Below are 27961 nucleotides of genomic sequence, written 5' to 3'. Positions count from 1 at the left end.
TACGAATCAGGCAGCAGCAGAGACACAAGGGAAAAAGGCCAAAACAGCACAATCCTGTGTTAAATGTAAACTACTAAAAAAATCAAGGGAACGTTTAAAAAAACTGACAAGGTACAAAAACTGTTTCTGTGCTTGTTTCATTTAAATTAAGATGGTTAAAAGCAGCATTTTTCTTCTGCACAATAAAGTTTCAAAGCTGTATTAAGTCAAGGTTCAGTTGTAAACTTTTGAAAGAACAACCGTAATGTTTTGTTCAGAGTTACGACCAACCTCCATTCCTGAGGTGTTTGTAAATCTGAGGTTCTACTGTATCGTGATTCCTTGGCCAATGCTCTGTTCACCTCTCCCAGCTGGGCTTGGGGGATCGATTGCTGTGGTGGGCATTGGAGGCAGGGTTTGAACCCACGTCGTCTACCACTAACTCCTTGTAGTACTTTGCCCAGTCACTTATTCTCACCAATGCCCAGTGTGTACAGTGGGGTGATATCCCCCAGGCTTCAAGCCACAAGGTCTTAGAAGGCGGGAGCCAGGTAAGTTCAATTGTAAACTGCACTTCCTGCTGGCACAGCTGGGCAGATGGCCTCCTTTGACTTCTCTCTTCAATACAACTGAAGAGAAGGATCTAGAGCCTCGAAAGGGGCAAGGCACGTACCTGTGGGAGAGGTGCAGTGGTTTATGGGTCTGCAGCAAGACTAGCAGCCAATCAAATCCTCCCATTCCCCAATTGCCCAAACACTCTGATCTTGACTGCCCTTGCTGCATTCTCCAGGAGGTGGTGGGGTGCTCGGCAAACCAGCAGCTTCTATGCTGAATCAACAAGAGGACAATTCCCTGGCACTGGACTGAACCATGACACATAACATAGGTGTCTCTCTATTAGCAAAGTACCATCACCCCAGCAGCTGCTGCTTTTCTTATCAGCTGCATGACACCTGTGAAGCAAGGACATCTGTCCCTTGGCGCATATCCAGCAGCCGAACCAGTCCTGCTCCAAGCCGGCCCCCTTCCTCTGCTGCAACCCACACAAACCCACAGGCAGACAGACAGGGGAGTTCTTGGGGGAGGAGGCACCCCACAGTCCAAAGAGAAACGCCTGAGAAGGTGACAACGCCAGAACGAATCCAGTCCTTCCAAATGGCAGTGTCCAAATAACGTGGTCAGGACTGGTGCACCCGGGGTCCTGCCCCCTTGCTAGTCCCCTCCAGGGCAACCAGCTGGCTTCCTGAGTAAGCCCCTGTGCCCAGGCTCACTGCTGCCTCTTCTCATCAGCTGGGCGCGGGGCTCTCTTGGCGAGGGCTTGGCAGCAGGCCCAGACTCTAGACCTGAGTGACGACCTCCCCGTTCTCTGGCACGTAGACCTGCACAGGAGCTCCCTCGGGGGACCGCTTCAGGACGTGGATCTGACACACCTGCATGGGGGTGAAGGAAAGAGCCTGTCAGAGCAGCCATCCCAGCCAGCAAAGCAAGAGTGTGACAACAGCCAGCCCGTCCTGGCCGCTCACACCCCCGGGGGTCGGCACTATTCCCCACCGCACATAGGGAGCACAAGCCCGTGGGAGGAAGGGACTGAAAAAAGTCACACATGGAGCCTGTGCAGAGCCAGGCACTCAGCCCCATCTCCTGGGAGTGCCCAGGCCCCTGCCCCCAGCACAGAGCACCCTGCTTTGACATGATCTTACTGCAGCTGCAGACCTGGCCTTTGGTGTGTGGATGGGGAGGGGCTGGGTGTGCGTGGAGTGACCCCAGGGATTCCTTGGCCCTCTTGCTAGGCTCATGGGTGACGTGACCCCTCATGCTGCCCACCCTGGGGTGCTCACAGGTGGGTGTGGTGTGCAGGGCCGTGCCCCCCCAGGAGGCGCTCCCAGGGGCGAGGACGGCTGCCAGGCTGCATGTCACTGCAGAGAGCACCTCTCTGGTTCCTGGCGGGGGCGGTAATGGGAGGAATCCAGGCACAAGCCCCAGTCTGCCTGGCGTGGGCCGCTGCCTCTGCTAGAGGCGGAGAGCTGCCCGGGCAGGAGAACAGACGTGGCTCAGGGGAAGGCCTGTCGGACAAGTGTTGCCAGTACCACAGCCCAATGGGATAAACCTGGGCTCGCTACCTGGGCTCTCCAGCCCCTTCCTGTGCTCGCCAAGGTCCTGGGCTTCCCAGAATGCACTGCCAGTGGCAGTCTGCCCTGCTCTGTCCGGGGAACCCCTCTGCAAGGCCTCTCTGCAGCTGCCAGCAGGAGTAACTTGGGCCATGCTGTGAGTGGCTCTTGGGAGCTGGATGCGACCAGCAGCACATTCAACCGGCCACGGGAAAGCAGCAACTGGGCAAGATTTGAACTCGGAGGCTTTCCAGCGCATCGCCAGCCCCGGGGCCAGCCCGCACAGACCTGGGAGAAACGTGCCAGGGAAGAGCTGGTCCCGCTCGCTGCTGGGGGTCATGTGGCACAGGAGGGGGCGGGTTCAAACATTAATAAACTCCATTCCCCCACCTGAATAGGCACGCTAAGTCTATTCAAATACTATTACATTAACCTCAGAGAGCGGGGGCAGGGCTGCAGCTGGTGTCAATAGGCGGTAGCTCCAGTGGCGTCAGCAGGGCCAGTGCCCCAGCTGGTGTCAATCAGCATTGTCCCTCTGGCATCAGTGATGCTGATTTACAACAGTGAGGGCCTGGCCCGCAGGCTACAGTGCTGCCATTCCACATACCACGTGTTACCCGCACTGGGCTGAGCGTGGCCGTTCTGTGAGGAGCGTTTTACACCCTGGCTGATCCCTTTGCAGAAGCTCAGCGGGAGGGAGCTGCTGATGGACGGTGCTGGGCCCCTGGCACAGGCCTACCCAGAGCAGCAGTGACCAAACGCTGTCACAAGCAGAGAGCTGCTGGGGACCCAAATGATGGATTTTTGGGGTGTCCAAGCTGGCAGGAGCTGCCCTCGCTGAGAGGGGATCGCTGGGAACTCCCACAGAACAGGCCCTCCCAACAAAGCCCTCACTCCCAATCCGCAGCCCCTGCTATCCCAGCCCTGTGCTCCCCTCACACACAGCTCGGCTGGTGCCCCTCACTCCCAACCCGCAGCCCCTGCAATCCCAGCCCTGTGCTCCCCTCACACACATCTCGGCTGGTGCCCCTCACTCCCGACCCGCAGCCCCTGCAATCCCAGCCCTGGGCTCCCCGCACACACAGCTCTGCTGGTGCCCCTCACTCCCAACCCACAGCCCCTGCAATCCCAGCCCTGGGCTCCCCTCACACCCTGCTCTGCCAATGGGGTTTGTGTGAGGTGGGGAATGAGCCATCCTAGGACAGTGTATGACCCAGGACACGACTGAACCTAGGCCTGTGAAGGAGAAAGGCTGGTACATTCCTTTGCCAGTTCTCCCTTACTTACTGGGCACTGAGAGGTGATGCTCGGTAAGGGGCACCCCAGCTTCTCCGAGTGCCCCAGGCCATAGAGAGTTGAACGCGGAGAGCTGTGCAGTGGTTCCCTTCCCCTAGCATTTTCCCGGGACAGCAGCACCTCCTCGCTCCCCACCCCGTGCCGTGTGCGGGCCCTACCTGAGCCTGCTGCCCGGCGGAGCGCGAGGCGTACAGCTCCCTGCCCGGCGCGTTCCGCACACGGAAGGCCCCCTGCCTGTCCAGCGAGTGGGGCCGCAAGTTCCGCAGCTTGGTGCGCTCATGCCACGACTTCAGCTCCTCTGACACGGCTGACTTGGCGAGGGCCCTGCCGCTGCCCGGGGCGTAGTCCTTGAGGGATGGGGTGCGCATGAGCCGGCTGGGGGCCGGGCCCAGCCAGTGGCAGCACAGCTGCACCATGTCCTGCTCATAGGGGAATGGAGCTGGGCTGCCAGGCCGCAGGGAAGGGTAGCCCCGGCAGAGCTCCCGCCCAGCCACATACTCCACAGCCGGGAAGTAACTGGGAGGCAGCAGCCGCTTCTGGGGGGTCTGGTAATAGTACGCTGCCTCGGCCGTGGAGCGCGGGCTCCTCAACACCGGCGAGGGCTGCTCTGTGGACGGCTGGGGCACCGGCCTCAGGAAGGAGATGTCAGGGCTGCTGCTGCCGGGCGACGGGGCGTATGTGATGCTGGAGACGTCCGAGTTGCTGTCCTCGGAACTGGAGTGGTAGATGGAGTGGGAGGCCAGGCCAGGTTTGGATGGAGGGAAGCAGTAGTTGGGGACGGTGACCGTGTAGTAGGTGGGACGTCGTCTTGGCAGCATGCTCCTCCCCCGGAGCTCCGCTCGGTCCCGGGACACATCCACCCTGGGGGCAGAAGGAAGCTATTTAGGGGTATTCTAGCACCAGGGGCGAGCGAAGGAATCTCCTGGCCCGGACCCAAACTTCAGGCTGAGAGAAGCGCTCTCAGAAATCCAAAGCACGAGTACAAGCAGGGAATATACAGACACACCAGCACTCCCCTCAGTGGAGAATACACCTGAAATCCTTCCAGACGCCCTGCCCACCCTCTGAGCTCCACCCACCCCCTTAGCTCTGCCTACCTTCTTAACCCTGCCCACCATCTTAATCCTGCCCATCCCTTAGCCCCACCCACCCTCCTAACCCTGCCCACCCCTTAGCTCCACCCACCACCTTAGCTGACCCCCCACTTCCACCTCCATATCCCCACTAACCAACACTAAACGAGGACATTAATAACATCTAAGCAAATCAAACCCCCTAGCAGAATTTTGACCTTGAGAAGGGAGCAGAGCCAGAGGCCCCATGGAGTCCACTAGAGACTTGGCTCTTGCTAGTGATTTTATGTGGCAGGCACCACAGTGATGAGTGTCAGGGTCGGTGCTAAGGTAGCTAGCTAGGAGTTGGTTCTGCTAGAGCAAGGGCAGCTCAGGGTGGACGTGCTAATTGGGTTTCACATCCCTGGTTTGCACTCGGGGCAAGACAAATCAGTAGCACCAAAATCAGAAACTCCCCATGAGCAGAAACTCTGGGGCTAGGCCCAGGGTCCCTCCCTTGCTGCTCCCATCTCTTCTCATTTGTCTCCCTTCTGGGGGTCCCGTCTCACACCCACATTCTGTATTTATCCCTCACTCCTTATCATTTCCTACCAGCACTGCCTGGAGGCCTCAGCCACTATCATCTGTGCTGCACAGAGACAGCCCTGCCCCAAAGAGCTCACAGGCCAAACAGAAAATGGGTGGGAGGGGAAACTGAGGCATGGGGCAGGGAAGTGACTTGCCTCAGGTCACTCAGCAGGGCAGTGACAGAGGTAGGAACAGAAGCCAGTTCTCCCCGTGCAGTGTCATAGCTGCTAGGCCACACAACGAGAGAGCCCGTTGCTGGGCAGTACCTCATGGACTGGGATTGCCCTCTCCTCGCCTGCATCCCTGGGGTCGGCAGCCCACTGGAGCCAGCCTGCCTCCACAAGGCCAAGGTCTGGATGGGCACAAAGTGGTAGGGGGGCGTCTCAGCTGTCCTCTGAGCGGCTGGGCTGCGGGCAGGCACTGGCACGGGTGTCCCAGCTGGGCTGCTGAGGAGAAGCACAGTGAACAGAGACCAGTGCAGGAGAGCTGGAATCCCTCCCCCGCACTGCAACATCTGCACAGCTCCTTCCATGGGAGCAGAGTGGCCCAGGTCCCTGGGGAGACGGGGAATGCGCCCAAACCTCTGCATCAGCGCCCTGCTCGTACAGTGACGCTGACCCATTGCAGGGACCCACAGAGCCCCGGGCATGCACCCACCTGCACGCATCGACGTGTCACTTCCCCAAGAGACGCTAGTGCTGTTAGACGCAGGATCCCGGTTCGCCCCCTGCTGCCGACAACCCACCCAGGGCATCACGTTTCTCAGGGGAGGGGAGGGAGAGCGGGGCAGAAGGGAGAGGAAAAGCGGATGGGAAAGACGATCTCCCGCCCAGCGCCCTGGGGAGGATCGAGCAATGGAAGCTGGGGAGGGCGTGACCTCCAGGGGAGGGGGAGACACAAGGCCACACGTTAGACTGTCCAGAGCCCCCGGCAATGGCGCAGAACCCAACCGCTTAGGCCAGGACATGAAGAGCATCAGGCTGGCTGACATCTGACCAGGACACTGGGTTCACTCGTCGGGCAGGGGCCCTGGATTTGCAGTTGCTGCAGGTCTCCGTGCTCTGGCTTCCAGTCTCAGCGGTAGCACCCCACTGCGAGGTTGGGTCTATGCCGGCTTAGAGGGAAGAGGCCACCTACAGCCCACCAACACCTGAGGTTCTCCTGCCTTACAAGCCAACTTGTTTCTATGCTTCCTATGGTCACTGCATCTCTCCAAGGTGATTCCCCCAGCCCCCTGATCAGCAGGGCTCCCCAGAGCGGAGATGGGGCGAGAGGTGCCACCCATGCTCTGTACCTTGGCAGGCTGCAGGACTCAGCCGAGTGCTTCCTGGGCTTCTCGTAGGGCCTGTCGAGGCTGGTCTCCTTCCAGGGGCTGTTCTGGATGGGCGAGCGCTCCAACTCCGGGACTTCGCTCTGCGTGGGTGGCAGCCCCTCACGCTGCTGGGGAGGGGCACAGCGGGTGGGCAGGGCCGGGGAGCTGTGCGGCGTGCCGGGCTGGACTGGCACCGTGAGCTGCTGGACAGCACGATGATTCGGAGCCTGGGTTTCTTCTGAAAGCGAACGAGGGGGGTGAAAGTGGTGCAGGAATCGCGGTGTCTGCCCATCACTTTCCCTCCGGCTCTGCGCTCAGATCCCCCCACAGCAGCCCTGCCTGGCTCACCACACATCAAATGCTTCTGTCTCCAGGGGAACAGAGCAGATAGGCTCATACCCCTTTCCCAACGTCAGACACTGCCCTGCCCGCAGGAAGGGGAATTCCAAACCCTGCTCATGCCTTACCCTCCTCCAGTAGGATGGCATCTGAGAGGGAGCTGTCATCCGAGGCACTCAGCTCTAGGGAGCAATGGGGAAAGAGGGAGAGGTGAGGAAGGGCAGAGATGCTCACTGGGCTCGGCCAGGGACCATAACACAGATCCCAGTCAGCGGGAATTGTTGGGATTTCAGCAGCACATAGACGCTGCACAAACCCCAAACACAGCCTACAGGAGCGGGGCTTGGGTCTCCTGCTGCTTTGCCTGCGCCCCAGGGGGTGGTTAACTATACATAGCAACAATAAACCTGTCTGTAGTCCCAAGAGCTCCAACCTCTCAGGGGCCCTTACCTACCACTGCAATGCAGCTGCCTCTGTGGTGGAACCGGTGGGGTTTGTACCATCAAAGGAATGTGGGACATTCCCAGGCGGGATCGAGCTGGCGGAGGCACGGAGCACTCTGGTACCTGAAGGGTTAACTGGCACCATGCAGGACACATGTCCCTACACGTTTCCCCTCCCCCTCCTCTCTGCTGAGCTGGGCTTAGCAGCTGCTCCTGCAGGTTTCAGCCCCCATCCCCAGACACGGATCCCCAAACCTTTCAAGAGTTTGGAAATTTTCCCATTTTGAATTGGGACAAAAAGTCAAACTCTTGAAAATATTAGTTAACCAAAAATTGCAAAAGTTTTGGTTGGAGGGACTCAAAACATTTTGTTTTAATTTTAGTCATTTTGAAACATTTCATTTCAGTTTCCACTTGTTTCTCTTTTTCAAATCTTCGTTTTGTCTAATGAGCTTAAATTTTGAAACCAAAAGTCTTTTGGAATTGGAAAACTGGAATTTGTCATTTTGAAAATAGCACAACAAACCATTTCAACAATTTTGAAACATTCCTCCCCCCCCCCCCCCCCGTTTTTCTGAGTCAGGAGATTCGTTGACTCCAAATCGACTCCACGAACGGCTTCACTTGGCACAAATCAGCATTTCTGGATGAACAAACCCTTCCTGCTCTGCCCACCACAGCCCGGGGCAGGGGGTGCAGTGGGAGCTCTGGGAGGGGACAGACAGGTTACGCAGGAGAGTGAAAAACGGAGCCAAGGGAGGAAAGTGAAGCCAGAGTGAGGCGGGCAGTTCAGGGTGCTGCCCCCAGGGATGACCACTCAGGCAACTTGGGCCTGATTCTTCTCCCACTCACACTGGTGTCACGCAGGAGTAACTGCATCTGGTCTGATTCCCCTCTCTCAGGCACCGCTGAAGGAAATCAAAGCCCTGTGCTTTTAGCTGGAAGAGGAGACTACCTCTGGAACAGGCTGCTGCAGGAGCCCCGGGAAAGCTGCAGAACCATCAGCTGTTCTTTGGGGAGCTGAGATAAATACAGCTTCGTCTCCTGCTCAAGGAACAAGGAAGCCGGGGAGAGCTCGCCCCCCATGCATGTACCTCCAAGGGGCAGCTGAGCTGTGGGACCCTGTCCTCTCCTTCCTCAGCAACAGCCATTCCTGAACAACTGCAGAGCTGGGAGACCGGCCCCGACGGACCAGTGAGACCCTCCTCAAGCAAATGGCGCTCTTGGGGGCTACAAGAGATCCTGCCAGAGTGTGAAGCTGTAGCAATCACCCACAGGACAGCCATTCTGGGTGATCAGGGCAGTGCTGGCGTTCCCTGAGTCATGGATGTGACCACCTACCCCCTGGCAGACACGTCCTGCGGCACAGTTAACATGCCAGCCCTCGGGGCAGGACAAACCCTCATGCGGGCTGAGCCACGCAGTGCCAGCCCGTCACGTCAAGGCTACAAGCAGGGCCCTTTGCTGCTTGGAGCCAGGCAAGCCAGAGGCAGCTGATTTCTGGGAGAGCAGTGGGTGCTGTGTCAAGGGCTCCCGCTGGATCGTGCCCGCTCTCTCTCGCACTAGGCAGGCTGTGATGGAGCAGTAGGCTGAGATCTGGCCTGCACACACAGCTCACCCCCGAGGGCTGTGATGCTGGCCCTGGGCTCCTGCTTGGCTGTCAAGCGACACTCATTGAGGGCATTCTCCAGCTCCTTCAGCTTCTTCTCCTCCTTCAGCACCATGTTCTTCCGCCGCTTCTTGATGTGCTTGCTGATGTTCTCTTCCCGGTAGAGGCGATGCGTGGCCGCGGCAATCTGCAGCTGCAGGGCCAGGTCTCTCTCCAGCGTGCTCAGCGGGTCCTAGGTGGGAAGAGAACACAAGCCATGGAACGGAGCAGGGGAGCTGCCCTCCGCCACAGGGCACTTGGGGCTAGGAGGAACTACGTCCAGCTAGGCCTTCGCTCAGGGGAAACCTCAGCCTTCGGGAGAAGAGCAAGGCCTGGCTACCTGGACCCAGCAGAGGCAGCCTGGGACCCCGGCTCCTTGTGAGGCGCTGATCACAGAGAGTTTGTGCAGACGTGTCTGAGGTACCGACCTGGCCCAACTGCTGCAGTAACTGAGCGCTCCCAGTCTCATGCACTGACATCCCCCCATGCACACTACGGCAGAAGGGCTCAGGGCCCAGCTTCCCAGGCACTTCAAGGAGCTATGAGGATCCAGGCCAGAGAGACTAAGGGAGTCCAGGGCAGAGCAGGGATTTGAACCCAGGTCTCCTATGTCGGTGCCCTGACCACTGGGCCAGGCTTCCTCTCAAAGGGGCCCTTCTGCCTTAACACCTTGGGATGGTCTCTGAGCTGTCTCCAGCCTTGTCTGTTCCGTTGTGAACCACATCTGGGGCTGGGGGCATCGCTGGACAGATCAGAATCCACCCTGGCCCCAGGGAAGTCCAGATCCTGGGTGCACCCCTGGCTAGTGCCCCCCAAGGCAGCCATACGGAGTCTGAGCTGGTTTCCCGCCCTGCGCTCTCCCTCCATGGGCCCACAGGGCTGGGAGCACTGCACATGCGGCACGCTCAGCCCCAGCTAGCAGGGAGTCCCAGGAATGATTCAGACTCTGGAGAGAGCCCCACCTGCCCCCTGGCGGAGGGACGGCTGCACGCTGGGCTCCTGGCTCCCGTCGTGTCTCCTGAGGCTCTGAGGCAGATGCCGAACAGGCTGGTTCCCAAGATTGGAGTCAAGTGAGAGGAAACGTGCTCCCACCTCTCCCTCCCTGGAGAGGGAGCAGCTCCCCACCCCCGCAGCACCGCCCTAGGCACTGGGTCATTATCTTGGGGTGTGGGCTGGCAGAGGAGGCCGAGGCAGAGGTACCAGGAGGTGGAGAGTTTGGACTGTTAACAAACTCTTGCACAAATCAAGCATCAATGGACTCCGCCCTTTGATGGAGCCATGCCCTTTCCTCTTCCACTCCCTGCTGGCCTGAGCATCAAAGCCTCAGCATCTTTGGGCTTCCTCACAAGAACTGGGACATCTCAGTGCTAGACTGTCCTCCCTTGGAGACGGCCAGGGACAGACAGAGCCGGCTGGGACAGGCATCCAGGTCATTTTCAGTACCGATGGGATGGGGCAGCATGGAGACTCTGTTGATCTACCGGGCGGGTCCGGCATGGGAATCCGTCACCTCACCACTGCCTCCCCCTGACCCAGAAGGGCCTCCTCGCTGTTTGGCCTCCGCACTGAGAAAGCCAGCAAGGGGCCAGGGGCAGTTCCTGTGCTGTGGACCGACCAAGCAGAGCCCACCAGACAGGGCCTGTGGGGTGCTGGGGACTGTGAAACTGTCCTGAGACCCTCCAAACTCATTTCACACAAGCCACCATGCAGTGGTGGCTGTGACCCATCTGTGCCCTGCCTAACAGCAGGGAGAGATCCCCAGGCTTCAGCAGGCTCCTTACCACTCCTCGCGAGATGATTGTCTTCTCGTCCAGTTTGAATGCGGTGCCAATCCTCCGCCGCACTTTGGGGGGCCTGTCCCCCTGCTTCAGGGGGTACTCCTGCGGCAGCATGCCCGTGAGCTCCTGGGGGAGGGGCAGGGACAGACATCAGCCTCCAGGGTGGCACAGGGCATCACCGGGGAAGAAGGGATCACACACGGCACGTCTTTTCCACCAGAGATGGGTGAGGCACTGGGGCACACTAGGGAGTGTGTCCTGCGTAGGAGTGTGCCCCCCTACACACACGTGGCACTGGGGGAGTGATGCCCTGGAGGAGCAGGCCCTGGAGGAGTGGGCACTACAGCCAACACGCATGTGGCCCTGGCACATTGTTACCTTTGCACTAGCTGACTGGCACTGCCACGTATTCCCCGTCCTCCTGGGATAGCCTAGACACCAGAGCAGCCATGGGCCCAAGCTAATCCCTCAATACCAGGGCTAGGGTTTGCCCGAGCCATCTGGCCTGGCCATGGCAGCCTGCGATCAAGGCCCAGGGGTTGCCAGCCCTCCAGGACTGGCCTGAAGTCTCCAGGAATTAATATTAATCTTTAATTAAAGATAACGTCTTGTGATGAAACCTCCAGGAATACATCCAACCAAAACTGGCAGCCCTAGATAGAAGCTGAGGCTTTGGGCTAGCTGGGGAGCCCCCTCCGCCACACGCAGGGATTCCCGAGTTCCAGGAAAGCCACCAGGTTCCTCTCCGAACGAGAGGTGGCTGAACAATCTCCATCCAGCCAACCCGCCGCCAGGCCCAGCCCACGAGATCCCCCCAGCGACCACGCCCATGTCCCCAGCCAGGCCCAGGGCTCCTTACCGCCTCGCGCAGACACAGCTTCCTCAGCTCCGCCAGACAGGCCTCCAGCCGCGCTGCCAGCTCCTGCTGCTGCTTGCGCACCGCCTGGGTCAGGTCCTTCAGTGGAGACACGGGGCTGTCTGGGCCTGCGGGGGACGAGACCAGGAGTCCCAATTCAGCAGCCAGCGGGGAGACGCAGGGCCGGCAGACTGGGGCCACTTGGGGCCTTGGATTCTAAGGTGCCTGGAGCTTGGGCACCATATCTTGTGCCATCTCTGCAGCCCATCCCCTTCCCCACCCCACTCCGAGCTGGTTTCTCCCCCTGCTGGCTGGGGCCCCATCATTCACACCGGTCACCTTGGCTGGGGGCACTGCCCCTTTCCAGTATGAGAGTGGCAGCCTCCGTGCCATGCACAGGACTGGGCACCAGGAAATCCATGGCTCTACTCCGGTCACCGACTCCCCCGTGGCCTCGGACAAGTCACTGCCCCTCTCTGTGCCTCAGTTTCCCCTTCTGAATAGCAGCACAAACCAACCTGCTGCTGGAGCCGTTGTGAAGATTTAACTAAACAAGTGGATTCACTGCACGTTGTTATGCCACTCTCTACAGCTGGCTCAAGGGCATCCCAGGATGCTAGTCCCTGTGCCAAAAAAGAGCCCAGAGACAGCCCTGCCCCACAGAGTGCCCCATCTCGGCCCAGTCCGGAGGGATCGAGTGTGCTCAGGTTCTGCTCACTTCACGTTAGCAGCTGGTAGGTGTTGGCCGATCTGGCTGCCGAGCCCACCCAGTGTCACTGATCTGGCTGAGGAATTACTCGGGGTCTGGAATTTCCCATCTAAATGGGTTTTTTCAATGCAAGATGCACTAACTGCCAAATTGAAATTTTCTGCAGGAAAAATTTTGATTTTGCCAAAACGTGTTGATTTTCTATTGGGAAAATCCAAATGGGAGCTTTGGGTCTGGGCTGGGCCAGCCCAGCAGCGAGGCTCTGGTTTGTCAAACCCAGGTTTCATTCCGAGTCAGTTTTACACTCATCTGTCCACCAGCACTCGTGCCCCCGCTGTCCTCTAGGGACTGGGCTCCTGGCTGGGCTACATCTCTCATGATGCACTGCAGTCACCCTGTAGTTAACCAAGGCAGTGCATCATGGAAGTCATGTGACCATAATCTTTTGATTTTTCTGTCCAATTTGGATAAAAATAATTTAGAAATATCGGAATTTTCCATGGGACAGAAATTCCAATTTCTGTTCTGATATTTCCCACAATGCATCTGAGATTGGTTCCCTGCCCCAGCCTGTCAGCCCAGTGCCGCTCCTCATCGTCTGCAGACTGGGGCGGGGGCACTGCTGGAGGGGCGGCTCCAGGAACCAGGTGACCCTGAGCGTGGATGTTTAATGACGCAGACAGAGCTGCCCTTTGGCCCATCCCCGGAGCCAGAGTGGGGCTGGTACCTAAAACACACTGTCCTGTAGGGCTATCCTAGAGCAGGCATGGCCCATCTCAGGGTAAGTGGCACTTCAAAGCACAGGCTGGCCTGCAGGCTCCCGGCCCAGCCTGGAATGTTTCTAGCTGGAGAGTGGGATTAGCTCCTTTCACCTCGCAGGCTGCAGCCAGCTCCAGGTCACTGATCAGCAGGGAGCCTGAGTGAAAACACTGCTGGTTTAACAGACAGCCAGGGCTGAGCTGGGTCCTGGGAGCAGAATGCAAATGGAGGGACAGGAGAAAGCCATGTCTCCCCTTCGCACCAGGATGTTCCTTTCAGCCCGGAATTTCCTACGGCTCAGGTCCAACACTTGGGGCTGGATTTTGCAGAAAGCTCAGCACTCCTGGCCTTTTCCGTTCCATGCTGCAGACTTTCCTGAGCTGCCTGGGGCTAAGAAGCTTCCTCTGACACACCTGGTACCGGCCCTTGCCAGAGCTAAGGTCCTGGACTGGGGGCCTGATCCTGAAGGCAGTGTTCTTGTGAGCGAATCCAGCTGTAAATCTTAGCCCCGCTCACTGACAGCCCAGGGGATTCCAGGTAAGGTCTCAACCTTCATGGAGCTGGGGACATCCTCACTCCCCCCCCGCCCGCCCCCCGACCAGCATCTCTAGGTGTGGGGGGCACCTTTAGACTGACTTCGGGAACGACTGGGCATGTAGGGAGCAGGATTTTCAACTGGAAAATCTGAGGGGGTTTGTGACAGTATCAGCTGATTATTTTTGCCAAATAAATGCTGAAAACAAGAAGTTCACAGATACATTGATAATTTCACTTACGCCCAGATCTTCAGCCACCCCTGCTCCTCCAACCTGGGGCTTCTCCCCGCACTGCCTACAGTTCCTGATCCCCAGCCCCCTGCTAGCCCAGCCCTGAACTGTCCCCCCCAACACTCAGCTGGTGCCCCTCACTGCCGACCCACAGCCCCTGCAGCCCAGCCCTGGGTCCCCCCAGCTCTGCCGGTGCCCCTCACTCCCACCCCACAGCCCCTGCTAGCCCAGCCCTGCCTATGGTTACAGTTACAGGACGGATGTGTGTGATATACAGGCACTTCAGGGCTCACGTGTCCCTGGCAAATGGCCTCCCCCTGCAGACACAGCTCTCGATGCAGGGAAAACAACCTTGACCCGGCAGCCAGGAGGGGAATCCCCAGAAGAGACACTGACACAGGATGGCTTTTCCCCCATATACCCGCCTTCCTGGGCTCACATTCCAGCACCAGGCTGATGCAGAGGGAGGGCGTGCAGCCCAGCAGCTGGACTTCCCCTGCCACTCACCCACCTGAGTGCAGCATGATCCCGCTGTCCGAGTCGCTGCCGTCCTCTTTACTCTCCATGGGCAGTGGTGGCCCCAGGGGCAGGAACTGTGAGGCGCAGAGACCCACGCCGGGGCTCCTGGGAGAGGGTGACCCTGAGTGGGAACTGGTTAAATAAAAGACAAAGATTCAGAAGTGTTTCACACACACACAGACATACACACAGTGTTGTGTAAGGTCATCGCACAGACACACATACAGAGTTGTGTAAGGCCATCACACAGACACACACACACACAGAGTTGAGTAAGGCCATCGCACAGACACACCGGGGCATTAGTTCAGCTGGAACGTTCCTTCTCGTGCCTTGTCGCCAAGCTCCCCTCTCTGAGCTGCCCTGCGAGGGGAGCTGGCCCACGGGGCAGTTTGGCCTGGGGCGAGGCTCAGGGATTGCCTCAGGCCCAGCTCTCTTTCAAACCCTGCTGGCTCACTTAAAACGTTAGCTGCACAGGCAGCTTTGGCCCAAGCCCTCTGATGCTGCACCAGGATGTATGGGGGGAGCTGAGGCCAGGAGCTGCTGAGGCCCCCAGAGGGCATCTCAGATGGCATCCCTGGGGACTGGCAGATCATCCCCTTTCCGGCCTCCCCTTCTCTCTGTCCCTGGCACAGGAAAGCCCCGTGGGCAGCCGGAGTGCGCTGTTCCTCTGGAGCTGTAGGGGGGCACAGGCACGGGGTGCCCCAGTCACACGGAATGATCCCGCTCCATGAGCCAGGGCATGGCCCCCAGCCTGCGAGAGTGGAGCCCTGGGGGCCACCTGTCCCACTCACTGCTGCTCACCCTGCAGCTCTCCTGTTGGGGGCAGAGCCGGGTTTGTACCCGTCTCCCCACCTCCACCAGCTGAGTCAGCCTGTTACACAACATCCTGAAAGTCGCCCAGAGTTCCTGTCTGGAGCTTATCCTGGGACTGGCGGCTCCCAGAGGAGGGGCAGAGGGAGCCCACACAGAAAGGGAGCGAATCCCTCCGCCCTGCGTACCTGTGTCGCTGTGGGTCCCCAGGAAACGCTGCAGGGGTAGACACTCCGCACCAGTGCAAAACACAGCCTGCGCTGGGGTGAGTAAAGCAAGCTGGTGTAAGCATTAGGGGTTGGCAGACATCTAACTACACCCCAGGTCCCTGTGTAGATGGAGCGAAAGCGCAGCCACTCTGGGTGGCAGCACTCCAGAGAGCGGGTCCATGGGGCAGGCGGCTGTAACGCATTCGCTCCATTGGCTGGTGTCCCGTCCCAGAGGAGGAAGGGCAGCAACCAGCCAGATCCCAGCCCCGTCTGCCAGCCGAGCGCTGTACGCAGAGCACCACGTTTCGGTTCACAGAGGCCCAGCCCCCCCGCAGTTTCAGATAACGCTGGAATCCCAGCCACCGAGTTTCACTCGCAGTTTCAGGTTTCTGAGAGCCGAGACGCTCACCGTTCGCCTCACTGTGAGTGTAAACCACAAGCCACCAGACTGGCGCTGGCTCCACGGGCGCCTGCAGACCTGCCCTGATTGATTTAGCCAGTTCTTGTGAATGGAGCGCGGGCAGCTTGAAATCAAGTAAGTTTCCCAAGGGGAGTTACAGGCTGAGCCGCGCACCCAGCCAGCACAGGCACCCAGCCCTGGCAGCAGATGCCCCTGGTGCCATCCTGCTCTAGCTGACAAGTTCTCAGATTCAGCCTCTGAATTTCAGGAGCCTAAATGCCCCCAGCCAGGGCCTGAGGCCAAAAGTGCTGAACACCCACAGGTCACCCCAGCTGCCTCGCACCCCAAAAATCAGACCCACTGAGACTTCCAAAGTGGAGGCCCCTCAAATCAGTGGCCACTTAGAAAGTTGGGCCCCAAACTGTTTGCTGAATCCCCAGGAGCCCCCTGTGAACCACCCTGCACCCTCACGTGCTATGCTCTGCCTCTGGGGCTATGCCAGGAACTCGGGTCCAGGCACAACCCCTGGCACAGGCTCAGCAGCGGCCACACGGTGGTGAGGAAACAGGTGAGGGTCTGCAGCCGCTGGCACCGACTCCCCAGAGTGACCTGGCAGAACAGCTGTATGCTGCGAGCCACTCGCTCCCTAGTCACACAATGGGAAAATTCAGGCCCTGTGCCCTCCCCGGGCACCCTGCGACTGGGCCGAGGAGCATGCTTGGGAGCACAGCGCTGGCTCCGGGCTTGCAGGGTCCCTGCAGCTCTGCTCTGGCGCCCTCCTCTGGTACTGGCAGAGCTACCGCTGAGCGTGGGGCGCTGCTGAGCAACAACTGAAGTACGTCTACACTGCAGTGAACACCCACAGCCGGCCCGGCTCTGCTGACGCAGGCTCGCAGGGCTTGGTCTTGGTCTTGAGACCAGGCCCTGGGGCCCCGGGAGTGGGGAGGGTCCCTGAGCCCAAACATCTACACTTCAATTCTACAGCCCCAAGGCAGCATAGCTGGGGCAGCCACAGGTTCATCACAGTGTAGACGTAACCTGAGAGTTTAGCTCAAATCCCCGTCTGTCTCTGTCCTGTCTTCCGCATCCACTCACTGCTGGACAATGACCCCGCTCTATCCCCCCATCTCCGCTGGGATGTCTTACCCACCCCCGCCCCTGGCTGGCTCCCCAATTCCACTCCTCCCCCTGCTCCCAGCCGGCGCCCCCACCCCTCCCCTACCCCCTCCCCCTGGTCCCGGCCAGCTCTTCCTTTCTCCTCTCCCTCTTGCTGCCGCTCCTGGCTGCCCCCCTGAGCTCACTTAGTCGCACCCCCAGGTTCCTGCTTCAGCAGCAGGGGAAGGGCCACGCCCGGCTCCCTGTGACAAAGGATTCGCCCTCTGGCCCTGGCAGGTTCAGCCAAGGGAATGGCCAGTTTCTCTGGGCACCAAGCCCAGGTTTTGTTTAACTCTAACATCTGTCAGCTGGAAAACGGGCACGGTACAAAGCTGCCCAGTCTGAGGCCGGCACTGGAGCTGCAGATGTCAACTTCGCTTTGGGGGGCCTAGCGCCCTCACTTTAATGGGTTCCTGGGAGGGACCCATCCCCCCCATTTCTGCCGCCCCCCCACCCCATGACAGAACAAGGAGTAATGGTCTCAAGTTGCAGTGGGGGAGGTCCAGGTTGGATATTAGGAAACACTATTTCACTAGGAGGGTGGTGAAGCACTGGAATGGGTTACCTAGGGAGGTGGTGGAATCTCCTTCCTTAGAGGTTTTTAAGGTCAGGCTTGACAAAGCCCTGGATGGGATGATTTAGTTGGGGTTGGTCCTGCTTTGAGCAGGGGGTGGGACTAGATGACCTCCTGAGGTCCCTTCCAACCCTGATATTCTATGATTCTATGTCCTCATCCCCTGAGTTCGGCCTGGCTAGTTGGGAATTCAGGCACAACAATCCAGATTCTACTTGGTTTTGCATCCAAACCTCAGCAGCCCCACAAATCCGCTTCTGCTCCCTCACGACCAGGTCCCAGGTTCAGGGTGGGGGGGCGTGTGAGCCGCACAGCACCCTGGGCGGGAACTGAGCATAAGAACATTCGAACAGCCAGCCTGGGTCAGACCAAAGGTCCAGCTAGCTCAGTCTCCTGTCTTCCGACAGTGGCTAGTGCCAGGTGCTTCAGAGGGAGTGAACCATCCTATCATCCACACCCAGCATCTGGCAGTCAGGTGCAGGGACACCCAGAGTATGGGGTTGTGTCCCTGACCATCCTGGCTAATGGCCACTGATGGACCTATTATCCAGAGACTTATCTAGTTCTCTTTTTTAATCCTGTTATAGCCTTGGCCTTCACAACATCCCCTGGCAAGGAGTTCCACAGGTTGACTGTGCGTTGTGTGAAGAAATACTTCCTTTTGTTTGTTTTAAACCTGCTGCCTATTAATTTCCCCGGATGACCCCTGGTTCTAGTGTTATGTGAAGGGGTAAATAACACTTCCCTGGTCACTTTCTCCACATAAGTCATAATTTTATAGACCTCTATCATATCCCCCCTTAGTCATCTCTTTTCCAAGCAGAACAGTCCCAATCTTTTTAATCTCTCCTCATACGGAAGCCGTTCCAGACCCCTAACCACTTGTGTTGCCCATCTTTGCACCTTTTCCAATTCCAATACATCTTTTCTGAGATGGGGTGACCACATCTGCACGCAGTATTCCAGGTCTGGGCATCACATGGATTTATATAGAGGCAGTATGATAGTTTCTGTCTTATTATCTATCCCTTTCTTAATGGGAAAAACAAGAAACTGGGAAAGCTTCCTGAGGTGTCAGCCACGATTAATTCATGAACAAGAACAGAGCAGAGCCCACGGGATCACCCTGCTGATTGCATGCCCCTGTCCTGTCCAGGCCAAAGCCTGCCTTGCTCCCACCACAGCCGTAACAAATCATAATATTTTCCCTGTTTCCCTCTCATCCACCTCTTCCTAGCCCCTCCCCTTGTCCTCTGGAAAGTTCATCAGAAATCCGTATTCCGGCCCTTTGGAACCTGGGCTCTTTGCCTCTGTGATTCGTGCGCTGCAGCCCTGCATGTCACTCCATCTGGCACTTGCCTGCCAATGCCAACTGCCACCTCTCCTTTCGCTGCCCACGCGAGGATCCCTTTTGGGGATTAGGCTGAGGAGCTCCTGCTGCTAAGGGAAGACCTGCCATGAGCCTGAGGACACAGTCTGAGTCTCTGGCTCGCTCTCTTTTCACATTGATTCGGCAGCCGTCCTGAGCCAGTGTCTGCAATTCTTTCAGCCTTCTCCAAGCCAGTGTCAGCCTCCCTGCTCTTCCCACGCACAAAGGGCCAGCCCCTTACAGGCTGTGTTTGCCCGCCTGACTCTCAAGCTGAACAGTGTGGCCCTGATTCTCTGAAGCGTTCAGCGTGCTGGGTGCTGAGCTCCCAGAAAAACTGGACCTGCATACCTCCAAATCGAGAGCCCATGAGGCTCTGTTGTTGGCACACAGCCATGAATGCCTGGCATCCACACAGCCCTGTGCTCTCTTTGGAAGGGATGCAGGTTGGTTTGCCAGGGAAGCTGCAAGCAGCTTGTGAGATCCCTCATCCCTGCGGATAGGCAGCAGGGCCAGGGCATGACACCTCCACTCCTGCCCAGGCACAGCCTAAGTCCCCTTCCCGAACCTGCTGGCATCAGGGAAGGGGTTAATTGGGAGCGAGTCACAGGAGGCGAAGCAGCCGTCTCCTTCCTCATTACTCACGCAGAGCCAGGCAAAGGGTGGCTCAGCGATAAGTCACTGATTGTACATTTCCTCCCACCCACCCCCCGGCAGGTCCACGGGGGAGCGGGGCGGGGCAGAGGCAGGTGGGCAGGGGCCAGCAAGGATGTGCCAGCACTGGGCTCAGTAGCGAGGGGAGAGGGGGCCAGGTCTCATGTCAGGACCAATGCAGAGCAGTTCCTGCGTGCACAGCGCCTACATGTCACAACGACGGGTCACCAGCTACAGCGGGAAAGAGACCCGCACAGAGCAAAGGCAGCACCACAACAGGCTGATCCTTCAAACATCCTTGGGCTGCGAGGCGCCCCCAGGCAAATCCAAGAGAAGCCTGGACCCAGGTTCCAGTGATTCCTATCTCTACTCAAGGCAAGACTATAATGAATAAATAATAGCTGCTCTCATGAAGTGCTTTGCATCAGCAGATCTCAATGTGCTTTACAAAGCAAGTCAGGATCATCATCCCCATTGTATAGGTGGGGAAACTGAGGCACAGTGGTAGTGACTTGCCTGGGTCACCCAGCAGGCCAGTGGAGCCAGGGAAAGAAGACAGGTCTCCTGAGTCCCCGTGCAGTGCTCCATACACTAGGCCAGTGGTTTTCAAACTTTTTTTCTGGCGACCCAGTTGAAGAAAATTGTTGATGCCCGCAACCCAATGGAGCTGGGGCAGAGGGGTTTGGGGTGTGGGAGGGGGCTCTGGGCTGGGGCAGGAGGTTGGGGTGCAGAAAAGGGTCAGGGCTCTGGGCTGGGGGTGCAGGCTGTGGGGTGGGGCCAGAGATGAGAGGTTTGGGGTGCAGGAGGGAGCTCCAGGTTTTGCGGGGGCTCAGGACTGGGGCAGGGGATTGTACCAGCAAAGAGGGGCCTCCCAGGGCCTGCCATGGCAGCTGCCCTCTCCCTTCCAGGAGCTGTAATTAGCACCCTCCAGAGAGGGGAGGGCCAGCCCCACGGTCCTTGAATACAAAGGGCTTGTGGTAAACAAGGAGGCTGCTTTTTGCTTCTTCCTTCCCCCATCTCCCACAGCCCCAGCGGAACCCAGGGGGCCCCAGCAATGGTCACAGGAAGGAAATGTCTCCCAGGCCACAGCCACGTGCTCTGGTACCACCAGCAGGGCTGGCAAATTCCCCCCCACCCCCACCCCAGACCCCCGGGTTTCTCTTCCATTCATTCCCCCGCTCCAGCTCACCTACTGATCCCCGGGAAGGAACAGAGCCATCCTTACCTGGGGGGCTACTCCGCCCCGTGCCGGCCCAGAACCCCAGAAGGAAACGGCATGGAATTGCCTTTTGATTTTAAATCCAACTTGCAGGTTTCTCCCAATCTCCCCACACTCAGTCGACTGGTCCCCTCTGCCAGCCTCTCCCCTTGCTCTGGCTCCACTCCGCTGGCTCTGGCCGTGCCAGGGAAACCAGTGAGTCAGAGAGGAGGGGCAGGTGAGCAACACCTTCCCAGCCCTGCCAGGAGCGGCGGGGCCAGGTGCAGAGGCAGCGTGCAAGCGGCACAAAGTGTTCCTGGGGCAAGGAGGAGTAAGCCTTCTTCCAAGAGCGGAGTGGGAAACCTGCACCGCACAAGACGCACAGCCAGGGCCCACCAGCCTGTCCAACCCAGCCAGAGGTTCAGCTAGGGCACCGGCCTGGGCCTTCGCACAGCACATCGCCTGCACCCCCGCAGTGCGTGTGGATCCCTCCTGCTCCGTCTGTAGCACGTACCCCCCTCCCATTGCCCCACAGCAATAGGAGTGGCTCAGGGACTCATGCCCGCACACAGCGCTGTGATTGTGCAGCTCAGGTGGGGTAATCCAAGCTCACCATCCAACAGCTGCAGGGGTGAGGCAGGAGGGAATCCCTGCACGGGGTCTCCCAAACACAGGCCTGGCCTAACTGGCCAGAGGCACACCAGTGAGCAGTGTCTGTCACAGAGGGATACGGGATCTGAGTGAGCTCTGGGCTGGACCAGCCTGGGTAAACTACATGTCTGATTCCCCTTTCACTCCCTCCCTCACCCCCCACTGAGCCCAATTCCTCTCACTCCCCCAGTGTGAACCAGGAGTAACCCACTGAGCCTGATTCCCCTCTCACTCCCACTGGTGTAAATCAATAGGTGAACTCTGTGCCTGCCCATGGGATGGGGCCGCACAGGGGAGTTGCAGGCAGAGGAAGGCCGATCTTCCCCCTACTGGTGCATCACTCTGAGGTTTAGGGGCTGGACGCCTGGTGCGGGGCAGCAGGGCGCGTGCACAGACGCACCTGGGGAACTTTCACTGCAAAAATGTAGGGAGCAAGTTTTGGCACTGACAGGGCTTGGTGCAGCTGAGCAGAGGTTTTGTGAATCCCAGTGGGGCCTGACTATGGGATTTAGGTGCCTAAAGTGACACTTCACCCTCTCAGGGGCTGGGGGAGTGTGTCCCTGTGAACTGGAAGAAGAGCTGAGTTCTAACCCCAGCTGGGTGACACTGGGAAAGTCGTTTCCCCTCTGGGCCTGTCTCCTGCCCTTCATCTGTCCTCTGGATTTCCACGGGGAGCCATCAAGGAAGAGGCTCGTTCTCATCCCATGGATGTCCAGCTCCCTGCACGACGGGGCCCGGATCTGTCTGGCCCTTCTGATGCTGCTGCAACACTGAGTTTTCCAGCGAACAGCAACGCTGCACAGGCAGGAGGGGAAGATACTGTAGCCAAGTGAAAGAGCCGTGTTTCAATAGGTGGGATATAATTACCCACGTTGGAGCTTGGCCAGGACTTCATTAATTGTTCTCATTATTTAACATTTGCATATAGCACTCCAGGTGTGTCTGGCACTCACACAGCAAGGCAAGACACAGGATGGGCATGTCAAAATGGCCTAAGAGATTTAGGAGATTAAATGTCAAGTAATGCACATTGGAAAAAATAACCCCAACTATACATACAATATGATGCGGGCTAATTTAGCTACAACTAATCAGGAAAGAGATCTTGGAGTCATCGTGGATAGTTCTCTGAAGATGTCCACGCAGTGTGCAGCGGCAGTCAAAAAAGCAAACAGGATGTTAGGAATCATTAAAAAAGGGATAGAGAATAAGACAGAGAATATCTTATTGCCCTTATATAAATCCATGGTACGCCCACATCTTGAATACTGCGTACAGATGTGGTCTCCTCATCTCAAAAAAGATATACTGGCATTAGAAAAAGTTCAGAAAAGGGCAACTAAAATGATTAGGGGTTTGGAACGGGTCCCATATGAGGCGAGATTAAAGAGGCTAGGACTTTTCAGCTTGGAAAAGAGGAGACTAAGGCGGGATATGATAGAGGTATATAAAATCATGAGTGGTGTGGAGAAAGTGAATAAAGAAAAGTTATTTACTTGTTCCCATAATATAAGAACTAGGGGCCACCAAATGAAATTAATGGGCAGCAGGTTTAAAACAAATAAAAGGAAGTTCTTCTTCACACAATGCACAGTCAACCTGTGGAACTCCTTGCCTGAGGAGGTTGTGAAGGCTAGGACTATAACAGGATTTAAGAGAGAACTAGATAAATTCATGGAGGTTAAGTCCATTAATGGCTATTAGCCAGGATGGGTAAGGAATGGTGTCCCTAGCCTCTGTTTGTCAGAAGGTGGAGATGGATGGCAGGGGAGAGATCACTTGATCATTACCTGTTAGGTTCACTCCTTCTGGGGCACCTGGTATTGGCCACTGTCGGTAGACAGGATACTGGGCTGGATGGATCTTTGGTCTGACCCAGTATGGCCGTTCTTATGTTCTTATGTCTTCCAATGGCAAATGCACTCCTAAGTCACTTGGGCATATCTTCAAAACTCCCCCCACAGCTCCTGCCCTAAAGAACATTACAATCCAAGTCACAAACGGCAGATTAGGCTGGGAACAAACCTCAGGGAAGGGTGAAGGAGGACAGACATGGAAGTAGACCCCCCAAAGGGCTCAGGGCCAGATCCCCAAGAACTCAGCACCTAGCCTACTGAAAACCTGACCCCAGTTGTTGTTTGTTATTGTGGGACCTCTCACGGGCACTGGACTATCCAAATCAGCATATTACACACCCACCTCCCAACTGCAAACTATCTCGTTACTGGAGGGCTAGTTTGTTATTGCTGGCAAGGACTTAGAATGATAACATAACACCTCAGCATTTGCTAAGAAAACCCCTCACAACAGTCTAATAATTACTCACTCAGCACCAGTGCATTCAGCCCTGTACAAACACTCCTCTCCCCAAGGGGCTCCCCGGCTAACCCAGACACAAACAGTCCAGGTATGTCACATCTGACACACAGGTTACAGGCACCGCACGCAGATTTGGCAGCAAGATAAAAGGCAAACAAAGGGCTGGATTTCTGTTTACTGGAAATCAAGCTGAGCTCCTGAGCTGCTAGATTCCAAAGGCCTGGGAGTGGAGACTCCACCAAACAGCCGGAATCCTGCCACTGCCACGAACACTCGGCTGCGTACAGCACCCATACTGGGCGGCTGTTGTTTTTACAGTCACACGCTCGGCTAGACCCACCCCAAGTCAGTGGAACTCCAGCCAGCTGCCAGCGCTGGGCCATGGGGCCTGGTTCTTTCCGTGCAGCCCCATCACAGAAGCAAACGGAAGGAAATTCACCAACACTGACCACCCCCCCAAGGCAGGGCTGGAACAACGCTCCACACCTGTCTCCTTCAGACAAGACCGAGTCTAGGCTAGCTCAGTGACGGATGTGCAGTAGCTGCATAGCCAGAGCGAGAGGTTGCATAGAATGGAGCCAGCCCCTGGCCGAGGGGCTGTTTGGTCACAGAACTTTGACTTTTCTCTGGATATATCTGCAGGGAGTACAGTCTAGTGGTCAGAGCAGAGCCCAGGGGTTCCTCTGCTCTCAACTGGCTGGCTGGCAAGTCACTTCCCCTCCCCTGACTTTGCTTCCTCACCTGCAGAAGAGGGCTAGTGAGACTGGTCTGCTGGGAGGCTGAATTAACCAACCTTTAAAATGTGCTTGGAGATCCTCGGATGAAAACCAGGCTGCTGATGCGCGGCGCTGGGGGGTGATTATTAGTTGTTCTCATCACTAACCAGGCCCGGGTGTGTAAATGCCACCACTCCCCCACAACCCTTAGCCCTCGTCTCCACACAGAACTTGTACACCTCTACCCTGATATAACGCTGTCCTCGGGAGCCAAAAAATCTTACCGCGTTATATCGAACTTGCTTTGATCCGCCAGAGCGCACAGCCCCGCCCCCCCCGGAGTGCTGCTTTACCGTGTTATATTGGGTCGCGTTATACCGGGGTAGAGGTGTACTGTGTAACAGTGCCATTAGGGTTAAAGTGGTCCAAGCCCTGAGTGCGGACACAACTATACTGGTATGAAGGTGTTCTTACCGGTCTAATTCATCCCCATCCAGGAGGGGGAACAGACTCTCCTGGCTTAAGGCACCTGTATACTGGTATAACTGCACCCACATTTGAGCTCGTAGTGGTATAATTGTACTGGTAAATAATCACACTTCTGCCTGACAGCAATACCAGCACAAAGCATGTGTGTGTAGCAGGCCTTCGAAACAAGAAAATGCCCAGTTAAGGGATTTTCTTTACTATACCCAATCCCACACACATCCCAGGAACTGCGCTCAGCAGCACATCTGCTCCTGCAAACATGGCCAGAAACACAGTCTCCGCGCCCCGTCTAGCACACTGGGATGTATAGCCCATCTCTGAGGCACTCTTTAGACATCTCTGCCAGGATAAGCAGGAATGGGAGGGGAGAAGCATAAGGTGACTGACTTCAAATGGAGTTACACATACAGACAGCACCTCGGAAGGGCCCTGGCATCTCAAGTGGGGCTGCCAAAAAAGAGTGCCTGCATCTGAAAATCCTGGCCAACATTTCTGTCCCCTAGTGCTATCCCTGCCAGCCTTCTTCCCTCCCACCAGCCCACCCATCCACTCTGGTAAGAACTCAGCCATGGACCAGGGCACCCGGCACCTGGCCAGCAGCAGAAGGAACACAGCTGGGTTCTGGCCTGAGAACTTTCCTTGTTGCCCAAGACAAAGACTTGACTTGCCCAGCCTTGTCTGGTGCAGGACTGACTCACGCAGTGGACACAGGGGACGGGATGTTGCATCAACAGGGGGATTATTAACCATGCTCGGGGAAGATTGAAAAGAAATACTGACCAGGGAACGCCGGCGCCGCAGGGAGAGCTCTTCAAAGAGGCCAAGTAGCCTTGGGTGACAGAACTGAGTTCAGATGGAGAGGAAGGCTGGCCTTGTGGCTAAGACTCAGGAGATGTGGGTTCAGTTCCTGGGGCAGCCCCAGAATCCCATGAGCTCTTGAACAAGTCACTTCCCCAGGCTGTGCCTCAGTTTCCTCAGCTGTACAATGGGGATAACACTTGCCTGCCTTGGATGGAGCCCATTGATAGCTGGCAGATGCTCAGATACTCCAGCGCCAAGGGCCACAGAGGCTCCTAGATAAATGCAGAGCCAGAGCCATGGTCTCAGGGTGTTTGGAACTGGGGCAAAGGTTCTGATGCTGCTCCTCAAAGCCCGTGGCATTTCTCAGTGCCATTGAGTGGACTGCCACATGGGGCGGGGGCTGTACCCTTTGTAGGGGCAGGACAAGTCACCGTGAGACTGAACACAACGAAAAGGGGAACAGAAGGAAGATGGGTCCTGTCCCAGGCTCCTAAGAAGCTTCTCTGCTCTCCCAAAGCCACAACATCAGCTAATCTGAACAGGCTGGGGCTGTATCCCTCTCGCTGACCCTGGGTTTACCTGGGTGTAACTCCAGTGACTTCAGCAGAGTCACTCCTGATTGACACAGGTAGCAACACAATCCGAACCCAGCCCTGTGCATGGCCTCCCGGCATTTCCTGACATCTTCTCCCTCCCCACTGGGAGGGCCATGGAGAGCAAGCCCGTTTGTGGCCACAACCAAAGCAGGAAGGGGCGAGGCAGCCAGCAGAAGGCTCATGTTCCGCCAGCAGAGTCAAGAATTCTGTACCTGAGTGCCTCAGGCTGCAGTGACCATGGGGCTGTGGGACTGTGTAAATGGGCAGTAGAGCAGTGCAAAGGACGAGCTCCCTGCTCTCACTGGCAGGCGGGTGTTATATTGTGCACACAAAGGCAGCCCAGACACCACAGTGCCAGGTGCTCGCCAGATGGAGGTGGTGTACACCTCCAGGGCCACTTTAAAACAAAACTATGGTCTACATGCTCAGTTGGTGGAAATCAGGCTAGGTCGATAGACTCCAATGGAGCTATGCTGATTTACACGGGCTGAGGATCTGACCTGTTATCGTTCCTTACAGCTGATGTTACAGAGAACCCTTGGGAAAGGTGCAAAGGTGCAACTTCCGATTCCCCGGTGCGGGTATGGGCCCAGTGGCACCCCTGTCTGGGCTAGGAAGGTACCGCTAAAGCACCTCAAAGTCAATGGAACTTGTGCTCCTAATTCATTTGGGTGCATTTGAAAATCCCACCTGTCATCTCTGTGGGGAACATTTTCAGAAGTGCCTCAATTACCAGCGTGTCACCGAGCACTTCTGAAATGTTACTCACAGAGACTGCAGGTGGAAATTTCCGAAGTGCCTAAAGTGAGCGAGGAGCACAAGACCTCTTTCAAACAGGCCTATGGTAGCGCAAACTAGCTACCTTTTCATTTGGGCCAGCAGCATCCCCACGGGGCGGTTAGTGCTCCCCACTTTTGGGTGCACTGTCATTCACCCACCCCCACAGTCCGCACTGCAGTGCAGGGTGAGTGATCCCTTAGGCCGGTGCCAGGGAATCTCCTGGAACTTCATGCTGCTGATTTGAGGTTTTATTCTTCCGTGTTTCCAGCCTGGCCCAATTCCCTCTTCCCCATCCAGGGGAGTCGGCAAAACACTTTGGACAGCTCCTGGTTAAATAAAACCAAGGTCGTTCCAAGGTGATGAGCCAAATGGACAATTGCTCAGCACTGCTTTGTACCTGGGAGCTCACATGCTCCCTCGTACTGGATCAATCCCATGGGCTTACAGACGTCCCCTTCTCTCTGCATTCCTGCTATGTCAGTCAAGCTTATCTGGGCTTTGTCTCAGAAGCCAACACCTGTAATCCAAGGCCAGCGCTACACTAGACATTTTTGCTGCCATAGCAATGTGGGTTGGGGTGTATTTCGCTCAGGGAAATGGTACAAGCTATACTGGTCACAGTGCTTTCTGGCCGGTGGATGCTGCATCTCCAGCAGGAGGGTTTGCCAGTCCAGGGGTACTGATCGAGCTGTGCTGGCACCCCTGTCCAGTGCAGCCTCGGCCTTGCTTCTCACGGGAGACTCTCCCCAATTCACAGCAACAACGGGGAAGCCAATGACTGCATCCTGCGCTGTCCGGCCAGGCTGTGATTGCCAACGGGGAGCAGGAGAGCTCAGTGCTAAACCACACGTTCCACTGGACGTTTGTCTAGCCGGGCTGCTCTAGCTCAAGCACAGCGTATGGGCTGCATGTGGGAACCCAGGGGTGGTTCTCTGGCCTGTGCTGTGCAGAGGCTCAGACTAGATCATCAGCGCGGTCCCTTCTGGCCCAGCCCACTGCGAACGCCTGACACACAAATCAAGTGGGCTGCATCACAAACATGGTTTGTTCACTTCTTTTGACTAACGACAGACCAGGGCTCTGGTCC

The 27961-nt window shown here is 57.1% G+C and overlaps 1 protein-coding gene across 7 annotated transcripts in view; it reads right to left on the bottom strand.

The window, feature by feature from the left end:
- Positions 1-121: 121 nt before the first annotated feature.
- The window catches only part of INAVA (innate immunity activator), a 34678-nt gene continuing 6838 nt past the window's right edge, over positions 122-27961 (bottom strand). The window contains exons 1-11 of one of the 7 annotated variants that reach the window (XM_065592263.1): positions 20550-20710; positions 15155-15226; positions 14146-14285; positions 11403-11527; positions 10547-10669; positions 8736-8958; positions 6803-6856; positions 6318-6573; positions 5290-5469; positions 3542-4244; positions 122-1409 (exon numbers count right to left, since the gene is read on the bottom strand). In XM_065592263.1, coding sequence (XP_065448335.1) covers positions 1317-1409; positions 3542-4244; positions 5290-5469; positions 6318-6573; positions 6803-6856; positions 8736-8958; positions 10547-10669; positions 11403-11527; positions 14146-14200 — 1812 coding nt within the window. In that variant the 5' untranslated portion in view covers positions 14201-14285; positions 15155-15226; positions 20550-20710 and the 3' untranslated portion in view covers positions 122-1316. Of the gene's footprint in view, positions 1410-3541; positions 4245-5289; positions 5470-6317; positions 6574-6802; positions 6857-8735; positions 8959-10546; positions 10670-11402; positions 11528-14145; positions 14286-15154; positions 15227-20549; positions 20720-27961 lie in introns of those variants that run through there. The other 6 variants (XM_042844104.2, XM_024113322.3, XM_065592264.1 and 3 more) reach the window with 6 other exon arrangements.

The sequence above is a fragment of the Chrysemys picta genome, chromosome 4, assembly GCF_011386835.1.
Source record: "Chrysemys picta bellii isolate R12L10 chromosome 4, ASM1138683v2, whole genome shotgun sequence".
In the NCBI taxonomy this organism is placed as follows: Eukaryota; Metazoa; Chordata; order Testudines; family Emydidae; genus Chrysemys; species Chrysemys picta.
The sequence above is the reverse complement of the archived record's forward strand: the minus strand, read 5'-3'. Positions and strand labels throughout refer to the sequence as shown.